Source organism: Cebus imitator, unplaced genomic scaffold (assembly GCF_001604975.1).
Source record: "Cebus imitator isolate Cc_AM_T3 unplaced genomic scaffold, Cebus_imitator-1.0 Scaffold89, whole genome shotgun sequence".
Lineage (NCBI taxonomy): Eukaryota > Metazoa > Chordata > Mammalia > Primates > Cebidae > Cebus > Cebus imitator.
This window is the reverse complement of record NW_016107404.1, coordinates 2,914,205-2,926,979: the sequence shown is the minus strand read 5'-3', so window position 1 is coordinate 2,926,979 and position 12,775 is coordinate 2,914,205. Positions and strand designations below refer to the sequence as shown.

General features: G+C 33.7%; 1 protein-coding gene across 1 annotated transcript in view; it reads right to left on the bottom strand.

The window, feature by feature from the left end:
* ABCA12 (ATP binding cassette subfamily A member 12) overlaps nucleotides 1-12,775 on the bottom strand; it is a 192,855-nt gene that overhangs the window by 108,867 nt on the left and 71,213 nt on the right. The window contains exons 5-7 of the mRNA XM_017534981.2: nucleotides 12,135-12,232; nucleotides 9,136-9,321; nucleotides 5,015-5,193 (exon numbers count right to left, since the gene is read on the bottom strand). Of these exons, the coding sequence (XP_017390470.1) occupies nucleotides 5,015-5,193; nucleotides 9,136-9,321; nucleotides 12,135-12,232 (463 nt within the window). The remainder of the gene's footprint in view (nucleotides 1-5,014; nucleotides 5,194-9,135; nucleotides 9,322-12,134; nucleotides 12,233-12,775) is intronic.

The following is a 12,775-nucleotide window of genomic DNA, read 5'->3' as shown; positions in this document are numbered from 1 at the left end:
GAATGTGCAGGTTTTACATAGGTATGCCTGTGCCATGATGGTTTGCTGGACCTACTAATCTGTGCAACCTGCAGGCCAAATCCAGCCCTGAGGCCTGTTTATATAAAAGCATATTGAATACAAAAAAAAAAATTGTTAGGCAGTAGATTTCAAATGTTCTCACCACAAAAAATAAGTATATGAAAGAAATGTATATGTTAAATAGCTTGATTTAGCCCTTCCACAATGTAGATATATATTACAACATGTCATATACCATAAATATATAAAATTTTTGTCAGTAAAAAATAAATAAAAAGAAATACTGCTGAATTAAAGAAATTTAAGATAAAAACTTTAAGAAAAGAATACAAAATGGTACAGTTGCTATGGAAAACAGTATGGAGATTCCTTAAAAATCTAAAAACTGACTATCATATAAGATCCAGCAATCTCACTTCTGGATTCTTATCCAAACGAATTGAAATCAGAATCTTGAAGAAATAGTAGTACTGCTGTGTTCATCCAGCACTATTCACAATAGCCAAAATGTGGAGATAAACTAAATGTCCATCAACAAATAAATGAATAAGAAAATGTAGTATATACACACAATGAATACTATTCAGCCTTAAAAAAAAAGCATTTTGAAATATGCAATAACATGGATGAACTTTGAAGACATTATGTGGAATGATAAAGCATAACCACTTAAGCCGATCACACAAAGCAAAATACTACAACATTTCATGTATGAGAAGTATCTAAAATAGTCAAATTCCTAGAATCAATGAGTCAAATGATGGTTTCGAGGGTCTGATTAGAAAGGGAAATGGGAGTTGATCATGACCAGGCATGGAGTTTCAGTTAAGCAAGATGAATCAGCTCTAAAGACCTGCTTCACAGCATTGTACCTATACTCACAATTTAAAAATTTGTTAAAAGGGCAGATCTCATATTAACTGTTCTTGTGAATATAAAATAATTTTTTAAGTCAAATGCCATTTGCTTCATAATAATTTCTCTTTACGTTTTTGTTTGTTTGTTTGAAACAGCCTCACTCTGTCATCCAGACCAGAGTGCAGTGACATTCTCACTGCAACCTCAAACTCCCAAGCTCAAGCAATCCTCCTACCTCAGCCTCCCAAGTAGCTGGGACTACTATGCACCACCATACTCAGCTAATTTATATATATATATATGGGTAATGTAGTGGGATACTATCTGTAATATATATATATGTATATATATATATATACACACACACACACACACATATATATCTATAATATAGTGGGATACTATCTATATATATAACATATAATATCCCAGTACATTACCCATATATATGTAATATATGGGTAATATAATATATAATACATTATATATATATGGGTAATATAGTGGAATACTATGTATTACACACACATATATATATAGTATCCCACTATATTTTATATATATATATAGATATATTATATATATATACACTATACTATATATAATATATATATACACTATACTATATATAATATGTATATATACTATACTATATATATAATATATATATACTATACTATATATATACTATACTATATATATAATATATATACTATATATATATATATTAAAGATAGTATCCCACTCCATTACCCAGGCTAGTCTTGAATTCCTGGGCTCAAGCAGTTTTCTCACCTCCACCTCCCAAAGGGTTGGGATTACAGGCATCGGCCACTGCACTCAGTCTCTTTTTTTATTTTTAATTGATTTTTAATATATGAACATAATTGTTCATATATAGAGAGTACGGTGTGATATTTTGGTACATGTATACAACGTGTAATTATCAAATTATTATAATTAATGTATCAGATTGCCTCAAACATTTATTATTTCTTTGTGATGAGGACATCTGAAATCCTCTTACCAGTATTTTGAAATATACAATGTCTTAGTATTAACTGCACTCACCCTACTGTGCAGTAGAACACTAAAATTTATTCCTCCTATCTAATTGTAACTTTCTACCCCTTGATCAACCTTCCCTCATCCTCCCCTTTCACACAGCCTCTGGTAACCACTATTCCACATTGTACTTCAATGAGATCAACTTTTTTAGATTCCTCATAAAAATGAGATCATGCAGTATTTGTCTTTGTGTGCGTGGCTGTTTTAATTTGTTGAGGCACCTCCATATTGTTTTCCACAATGGCTATTGCACTTTACATTCCCATCAAGGGTGTGCAAGAGCTTCCCTTTCTCTGCATCCCTGCCAGCATCTGTTATTATCATTATTTTTTTGCCTTTTTGATCATAGCCATTCTAACTGCAGTTAGATGATATCGCATTGTAGTTTTGCTTTTCATATCCCTGATGATGAGTGATGCTGAGCATTTTTAAAATACACCTGTTGGCTATTTACATGTGTTCGTTTGAGAAGTATCTATTAAGATCTTTTGTCCATTTTTAATTTGATGATTTTTTTTTCTACTAAGGTGCCTAAGTTGAAGCTACTTATTAATAAGCTGTTTTCATTATTATGTAGAATCTTTTACATTTATAATCATTACTTGACAGTATACTCTATTGCATAGTGCCAAAATATGAGGTAATTTTATTTTAAAATTTAAAGGGAATTAAAATAGCTGCAGCACTTGGATTAGAGGTTGTTGTTAAAATAAAATAGCCACAGCACAGTGTTTTTCCCAGTGTAATTTGCTCCACCAAAATAATGCCTAGAGTATTTTTAGATCTTCTGTCTTTTACTAAATATTATTTTGTGGAATTTTTGTTGTTGCTGTTGTTGATTTTTTAATCAAATTTCATTGAGGCATAATTTAAATACAATAAGATGCACCTATATTAGGTGTATAATTCATTGAGTTTTTCTAAAGTTGTAAAGTGATAATTTTTAATTGTATAAACTTATGAGGTACAAAGTAAAGTTGTAAGTTTTGACACATATACACACATGTAACCACCATGCCAATTAAGATACAAACATTTCCATCATCCCAGAAAATTTATCTAATGCAGCTCCTCCTAAATCCACTGATTTGATTTCTAACTCTACAATTTTTTCAATTCTAGAACTTTCTATAAATAGGATGCTACGCTATCTACATATACAGCACATATTTTTTGTTTTGATGTTTTTGCCAGCATAATATTAATGAGACTTATTTACCTTGTGTGACTCTATAATCTGTTCATTTTTATTGTTGTGTTGCATTTTAATATATGAATAAACCACAATTTGTTTTGCCATTTTATTTATAGATATTTAATTACCCCAATCAACTTTTAGCTATTATGAAGAAATAAACATCGGCATACAAGTCTTCATATGGGCATATATTTTCATTTTCTTGGGTAAATACCCAAGAGTAGAATGCAGTCTCATATGGATCAACTGTTTAATTTCATTAGAAGCTGTCACAGTTTTTCAAATGACTGTGTTGTTTTCCATGCTAACTTGTAATATCTGAGCACTTCAGTTACTCTATGTTCTTGCTAACACTTGGAATTATCCATTTTCAACATTTTACGCATTCTAGTGAGTGTGTAGTGATACCTTATTTGTGGTTTGAATATCATTTTGACTCTTTTCACTGCTACACCATACAATTCAAATAATTCCCCTTCTCCTTTTACAGATTCACCTATTGCTTTCTAAAACAGAACACAAATAGGAGGAAAAGGATGAAATGTCAAAATTCTGAGTGAGTGAACATTTTCCTAAGAGATAAAATGAGGATTAACATAGACAATCAACCTTCCTAACATCTTGTTTCTTCTATATTTCAGTTATGGTATGTTATCATGGAAAGAGTATAGAACTGAGATTCGAATCTTTGAGTTCAGGCCCTGGCTTTGCCATGTACTAGCTATAGAACCTTGGGGAAGTAATTTGACTCCATAAGGATTTGTCTCCTCTTCTATAAAATGGGAACCTGTTGTCTCCATGTCAAAACAGTTTTGAGAATCAAATGAGATTACTATATCAAAACAAGGGCTTATTATAAGGTTTTTGAACAGATATAAGTTCTTAAAAGCATTCCAAAAGTAAAAAACAATCTCCCCTGATGCCTTAGACATATAAAATAGAGTACATCATGCTATTAGTGACATATAAGAGAGGCAACCTGGGTTCTGGAGTTAGAAAACCCAGTTGTAAACCCTTCTAGCTGCATGATCTGCAAATACTTATTTTTTGTGACTGTTATCTAATTTACAAAATAAATAATGTCTCTTGTAAGATTCAATGAGATAATGCATACAAACATCTTGGTAGCATGTCTGGCATGTAATAGGCACTTAATAATCGAACATCATTAATGCAGTAGTTGGAATTTTTAAGGCACATTTTCAAATTAGCTATACAGGACAGTCAAAATCTAAGTATTATTCATTAAACTTGGAGTACTGGCCATGCCCACATCTCTTTTACGAATAAAGTCACCTTTAAAGGGGTTTCTGCTACAAAAGTTTTAAAATCTTTGTAACATACATACCAAAGCTAACTGATAATGCAGGCTTGGAAAGATCATTTTACAAGCTGACCACACACGAGGGAGGCCAACCTCTGTGAGGTGGCTTGGAGCAAAACTCTTACCAAGAAGGTTGTTTTATATTGGATGGCACCAAACAAAACTCAATGAGGTATTTTATTCCTGGATGGTTTAAATTTTAGATGCATAGAGCTTAGGTTGTCCCTGAACGAGCTGGAGTCATTGCTGCAATATACCATTGGTCCAGCTATACACCTCATTCTTAGAAGCTCTGTGATACCCAGTAACAATACAACAGTTAGGATCAGTTCCTCATGGACACTTCCATAACCTCAATGACCACAGTGTGTTTCTTCTTTGCTTAACGAATACACTCATCTTAGTTGCTAAATCTGCAATAAAGGGCTGAAGGACTATTTTTTCTGTGTTTAAATAACCACCTAACAGTAATTATCACAGGTGACATTTTTTTAAAGACTTCTTTGTGAACACTAATATTACATTTAATTCTTACATTTTCTTACCTGTTTGCCTTTCGAAGAACATCAAATAGATTGCTTAGTGATGTGTCATTCTGAAACACATTTGGAAAACTAGAGAGAAGCTGCCACACAGCTTTCTGCTCTTGCACTTGTGAGAAGAAAGACAGCACTCTGACTATTTCCTGAAACACTATCTTCTGATTGTTGGGGTCACTTGATAGCTTAAAAAATAAAACCGCAGAGTAAAATGAGACTTTAACATTTGTAATCACATGGTTTACTGTTTTTAAAGCATCAAAAATCTAGATTTTTACATAAGCAATTCTTTTAGCTCTTCCTTCAGTTTGAAGTCAATCTTTTATTTAGAAAACCAGCAACTATTTTTAATATTTTTAAACATAATTGGATCTTTTCCCTGTAGCTCCAGAAATTGGCACAAAGTTTGGTTAACAAAGCTGTATTTGTATAAAATATTTCATATTATATATTTGGAAATTAAAATTAAGTTCCTAAAATAAAAATTAGTTCTGAGTAATTTTTTTTTTCCTTAGGACTTGGTTTATGAGTTGTGGATATATCTTCCCTATACTTACTACTAGATGTTATAGTATTTGGGTGGAGTACTCCTAAAACCAATACATGGATTGGTAGAGCTATAGATAGATTAATAAATATATGTTTTATATATATATATATATATATATATATATATATATAATTGTATATGTATACATATATGTGAAAGTCAGGAAAGTCTTTACTATAACAATTATATTTACAAATATATTTACTATTACAATTACATATTATATTTACTGCTATGTGATTTTGAACAATGTCTTTTTTACCACATATTCTACTCTGCATGACTGCCAATTTTGTTAAAAAATTATTGTAAGTGCTTTACATTGGATTGGGGGTTATTATAACTGTACCTTCAACTGGGTTACTTTCAAAACCCAATTAGATTACTAAAGGATTATTTAAGCACTCCATACTTCAAAGAAATTACAATAAAAATTCAAAAAATCAAAGGGAAAATACTAGATCTAGACATATTTTAATTATTGATGTCTATACAATTTCAAGACAATTTTGAACTTTTCTGGTGACCTCTCATTTTATACGGGGTTTCATTAAATGTAGATTATTGGTGTCTTATTTTTACCATTGCTGTGTAAGGCTAGTGTATGCAATATTCATAATAGCAAAGACATGAAATCAACCAAAATGCCATCAATGATAAACTGGATAAAGAAAATACAGTACTATACACCCTGGAACTCTTTGGCAGCCAGAAAAAAGGGAATGAGATCATGTCCTTTGCAGGGACATGTATGGAGCTGGAAGTCATTATCCTCAGCAAACTAACACAGGAGCAAAAAAACCAAATACCGCATGTTCTCACTTGTAAGTAGAAGCTGAACAATGAGAACACATAGACACACAGAGGGGAGCAGCACACACTGGGGCCTGTCGAAGGGTGGTGGGTAAGGAAGAACATCAAGATAGATGACTAATGCATGCTTGGCTTAATACCTAGGTGATGGGTTGACAGATGCAGCAAACCACCATGGCACATGTTTACCTGTGTAACAAACCTGCTTGTGCTGCATATATATCTTGGAACTTAAAATTAAAATAAAAAAATACTAATGTATGCAGTCACTAACACTCCATAGTAGAGTGTTCTTGCTTCTAATGTATAATATTTTGGTGGGAGGGATATATTGTTTTAACAAAGTTTAACTTCTTGCTGGAGGCATCACGTTACCTAACTTCAAACTATACTACAGGGCTACAGTAACCAAAACAGCAAGGTACTGGTACAGAAACAGACACATAGACCAATGGAACAGAATAGCAAATCCAGAAATGAGGCTATACACCTACAACCATCTGAACTTCAACAAAGGTGACAAAAACAAGCAATGGTGAAAGAACTCCCTATTCAATAAATGGTGTTGGGATAACTGGCTAGTCATATGCAGAAGAATGAAACGGGATCCCTTGCTTACACCATACACAAAAATCAACTCAAGTTTGATTAAAGACTTAAATGTAAAAGCCCAAATTATATAAACCCTGGAAGACAACCTAGGAAACACAATTCTAGACACACGAAATGGTAAATATTTTATGATAAAGATGCCAAAAGCAATAAAAACAAAAGCAAAAGTTGACAGATGGGATTTAATTGAACTTAAGAGTTTCTACACAGCAAAGAAACCATCAGCAGAGTAAACAGACAACCTATGAGATGGGAGGATATATGCATCTGACAAAGATCTAATATCCAGCATCTGTAAGGAATTTAAACAAATTTACAAGAAAAAAACAACTCCACTAAAAAGTGGGCAAAGGATACAAACAGATGCTTTTCAAAAGAAGATATACCTACAGCCAACAAGCATATGAAAAAAAAAACTCAATATCACTGATCATAGAGAAATGCAAATTAAAACCACAATGAGATACCATCTCACACCAGTCAGAATGGCTGTTATTAAAAAGCCAAAAAGCCAAAAAGTAACAGATGCCAGTGAGGTTGCAGAGAAAAGGGAATATTTATAATACCACTGTTAGTGATAATATAAATTAGTTTAATCATTGTGGAAAACAGTGTGGTGATTCCTCAAAGACCTAAAAACAGAACTAGCATTCAGTCCAGCAATCTCATTACTGGGTATATGCCCAGTGGAATATAAATTATTCTACTATAAAGACATATGCATACATATGTTCACTGCAGCACTTTCACAATAACAAAGACATGAAATCGGCCGGGTGCAGTGGCTCACATCTGTAATCCCAGCACTTTGGGAGGCTGAGGCAGGTGGGTCACTTGAGATGAGGAGTTCAAGACCAGCCTGGCCAACATGGTGAAACCCTATCTCTACTAATACCAAAAAAAAAATGAGCTGGGCATGGTGGCCTGTGCCTGTAGTTCCAGCTACTCAGGAGGCTGAGGCATGAGACTCACTTGAGCCCGGGTGGTGGAGGTTTCAGTGAGCTGAGATCACACCACTGCACTCCAGCTTGGGGAATGGAGTGAAACCATGTCTCAAAATACAACAAAACAAAACACATACACAAAAAATAACAGACACAGAATCACCCTGAAGCTCTGTCTCAAAAAACAAACAAACAACAAAACAGACATGGAATCAACTTAAATGCCCATCAATGGCAGATTGGATAAAGAAAATGTGGTGGTACATATACACCACAGAATGCTACGCAGCCATAAAAAAGAACAAGATGACGTCCTTTGTAGAAACATGGATGGAGCTGGAGGCCATTATCCTTTGCAAACTATGCAGTAACAGAAAATGAAATATCATATGTTCTCACTTATAAGTGGGAGCTACATGATGAGAACACATGGACACAAAGAGGGGAACAACAGACACTGGGACTTACTTGAGGGTAAAGAAAGGTAGGAGGATGTGGATTAGAAAAAATAGTTGTTGAGTACTAGGCTTAGTACCTGGGTGACAAAATAATCTATACAACAAACCACTGTGACATGAGTTTACTTACATAACAAACCTGTAAGATATGCCCCTGAACCTAAAAGTTTTTTAAAATTCACAATTAAAGGAAAATTAGCTTTTCACACAAGGCTTGAATTCAGTGAGAAAAATAAAAAGATTTTACCTATTATTCTAACTTCTGATAGTTAAACAGCTGTGATAGTTTACTTATTAAACTTATATCATAGTCTGAATAATCTCATCTAAAGGTCTCAGAGAAAAAAATCAAACTTCATTTACTGAAGAGGAATGTCATATTTTATTTATGAAGTTGTGTCCGCATTAACCATAATGTAATATTTTCGGTTTACCATTGAAATCATTTCAATATTTCACATTAAATAGGTAATAATACTTAAGATTAAACTTTGTGTGCAAATGTCTATGTGAGAAAGACATGCCTAAGGTGAGCAAATTTTCCAGTCAACATTTCCCAGTCCTCATGGGCTATAGATTTGCCCTTTGAGGGCAAACAGTAAACAGATGTTTACTGTTTCCATTCTTTGCTCCACAAAGTGACTCAAAGTGACTCAACATGAGTCACTTTGTGGACCAAAGAATGGAAACAGTAAACATCTCCCTCTATTGTTTATGAGATCTTGATTATATTAATAAATCTACACTTACCTGGGAGAACTGTCTGTTTAGTTCTTGGAGAGAAGACTCTAAAAGGGTCATGTTAGAAAGACAAAATTTGGTAAAAACATTTCTTCCTAGAAAAGTCCAAGAGAAGGCATTATCCACAACGTATCCTGGATAGGTATCACACAGTTCTCTTCGTATATCTTCTGAAGTTGAATTTTGCTTTAATAGCTAAAAGCATGTGTGAGAAGAGTAAAATAAGAACGTTAATAAATGTAAATGTTAAAATATTCTAGTCTTCAAGGAATCTAACCTGTCTTCAAAACAGCCATTTTGAGGTCCTTCATTATAGCAGCTATTAATATAGCAATAAAATACATACGGTTTACCCATGAGAACTTATAGAGTGAATGCATGAAAGTGGTAAATGCTTGTTATTATCATGATTTAAATAATTTACTTAATTTGTTTGACTGAACTCATTTCTTGTCTCTGACCAGAAAACCTCAAAGCACAGTCTTTTCTTACAAAAATCTTCATGCATAAAAATCGTATTCACTTTTCCTAGACATTGAGCAGCAGAAACTCAGGTATCCTAACTCTTCATGACACTCATGAGAAACTGGTTGTGATCTTTGGAAGACTTCCAACAGAAGGAGCTTCAAGGCCTATTCTTAGGATGAACAGTGTTTATTTACAAAGAGTATAAATACAGATTGCTTTATTTGCAAAGCAATTCTTCTATCTAGGTCTTATACATAGAAAAAGGAAAACATATATATGAAAATATGTAATAGTAGGCATAACTACTAAAAGTAGTCATTGGAAATCATTTTCATAAGGGAATCATAATTCCCCTATCTATTTCATAATGCAGGCCAGTCACAGATGTAGCAGTATTTTTCCTATAATATTTATTATATTTACCATTATGAAGTTGTTCAGATATTTACAGAGCTGATGATAGTTGTCAGACTTAAGGGGTCCATCTTAATAATTAATTCTTATAACTCCATGAGGTGAAGCCAATTTCATCCTCCTGTTAAGTGTACATTACAAAATCTACACGCTACCTTCTAGTGACTCAAATTCTAAAAGTAATGGAACAAGACAGAATCCACTTATCTAGGATGTACTATAAAAGTGTTAGGCCTTCTAGTCATTCATCCATATCTCTTTTCTAACATTCCACATAAACTCACCCAAAAATGATTTCTCTACTCATTCTTGCAAGTGTTGCAGAAAGCAGTAAAGAGAAAGAAAGAGGAATCAGAGAGATTGCTGACACAGGCATCAATATGTCATCCTCATTTTTACAGCCCTTCCCTGCTCCAACTACTCTAAAAATATGTATCCATACATAGAAATCTCATTTTTGGCTTATCTCCCCTGGATATATGACTCTGTGCTGCCTCACAAAATTCTGAAATTCTACTCCATATGAGAAAGAGAAGTTGGGAGTTTCAATACAATAAAGTTAGCATTTTGGAGAATGACATTGCTTTTCTAGATATTAAAGAATTTATCTGATCCAATCCAAGACTGTCTGCTTCTAGGAACCAAAATGTAAGAATTAGAATGGAATAGAACAACATTCTCTAATTTATACACTGTACTTGTCTGGGGGAGGCTTTAGACTGGAATTAACTGGGAATGCTGAGGGACTTCTATGCCAGACCAAAAAAACATTAGAAACCTCCAATATTATGTAAACTAGACTTTCAATGTCTAGATTGGACAAATTGAAAGTCCTCTATTTTGGCCAGCATGGGCAGGGTTGATGAGTGTGATGCCTTTTCCTGGAGTCCCTTTTTGTGCTGGCCTTTGGCTCACTTATATAACTCAGTTTATTAAGATGCTTCAGTTATACAGAATGTTAATTTAAGTATAACTAACAAAGACATATTAAGTAGCAGTGGTTATGGTTAATAAACATTACAGACATGTCTCATGATCAGATCAAAGAAAATGGTTACCATATAAGACATAGATATATTATTAAAAATGCCTGTGTGTGTGTGTGTGTGTGTGTGTGTATGTGTGTGTGTGAAGGTGATGGGGGAAGGAAAGAAGAGAGGTGAGGGGGGGAGAGAGACAGAATAGTATTTCTAATGAAAAATGTTGAAAATGATGTCTTTTCGTTTCTAATGAGCACATAAAACAGGACTTAAATACCTATGGGACCAGCAAAGTAACTTAAATATATGAATCTGGCCTGATGAAAGACAATAAGGAGAAGTGGGGATTGTAGTTACAAAAAGTACCTGTTATGCCTACAGGCATTCACATTCAATTTCCTAAAATCTCTGCACACACACTCACATACACATTTAGCTCACAGGCTGCCAGTTTACACCTCTGATATGATTATGGTCATTATCTTGCAATCTGGGAAATCTTAAAGTGGATGATCTCTAGGAAACAGAGAAATCCATAGGTAAGCTCTCTAAAATATGCTAAGAAAAAGGATTTTCCTACTTTGAGGCAATATTTTCCTTAGCTCTAATTTTTCCCAAGACTTGATTAGTATGGGTGAGGCAGCAAATTTGAAGAGCATTATAGCTTCATTTGGTCTTTTTTTCTTTCCTGCTTCAGAAAATTAAAACATCACATATAATGCCGCCCTAATTTCTTATTAAATGAAAACTTTAAGTTCAATTAAGGGACTTAACAGGGAAGTAAATAAATACTCAAGATGTTAAGGAATTCAGAATGTCTTAAAATTAAGCTGTTTATTGAAGAGTTCCTAAGAAAGGAAGTTGCCTGAGATACTACTCTAAATATGACCTTATTTCTACGGTGCTTTAACCTACTCAGCCAAACACCCACAGATCATTCACAACAGAACATTAACTCCTCAAAACCATTTACCACCATGTTTCTATTACATTAACACAAGACTTTTTTTTACTTGCTCCATCAACTTGTATTGGAAACTAAATAGGAAAGGTACTCCAAACATCTTGCTATTTGAGAGATCCTTTTATTAACCTAAAAGGCCTATGTTGAATCACTCTATCCATCACAAAACTGAATCAAGTTACCTTTTCCAAGCCAAGAATTCGTGCAAGCACTTGACTGCCATTGAAAGTGTCTGTTCCAGGGCTTTCCAAATCAGATCTTGGACTGGGGAATACTGTGGCTGTAATCATAGAAGGAACAGATTAGCATTACACACACACACACACACACACACACACACACACCACAAATGGGCAGGATCACATGAGAATCCATAAATATCACTTGTGACCTCATATACCCCACAGCAAAGTTGTGCTCAAATACGCCTCTTCCATGCAAGTTTTATACTGGAAAAATGGCAAATTCCATAAGTTTTTCTTTTCATATAAAACTGTGATGGCTTTGGTCTGTTCTTCTTTTTTTTCTAATCATTTAGATGTCATTTGCTTTCATTCCCATTTGCAACATTAAACTTCATCACCAATATTATTGCCCAATAAACCGAATCATTTCTGTGCAGGCCTGGAGGATTTGAGGTGCCCACACTAGCTCCATAGATCCATCATATCCAACATCTATTCAAAGGATCTGCCAATGCACATCTGGTGATAATGGTCTTTTATTTTAATTATCCAATTGAGAAGCTGAAATCTGCTTAGAATAATAAATTCTCTCCTCAAAGTGGTTTCTGAATAATATTTTAGATCAAATAAATGGGATA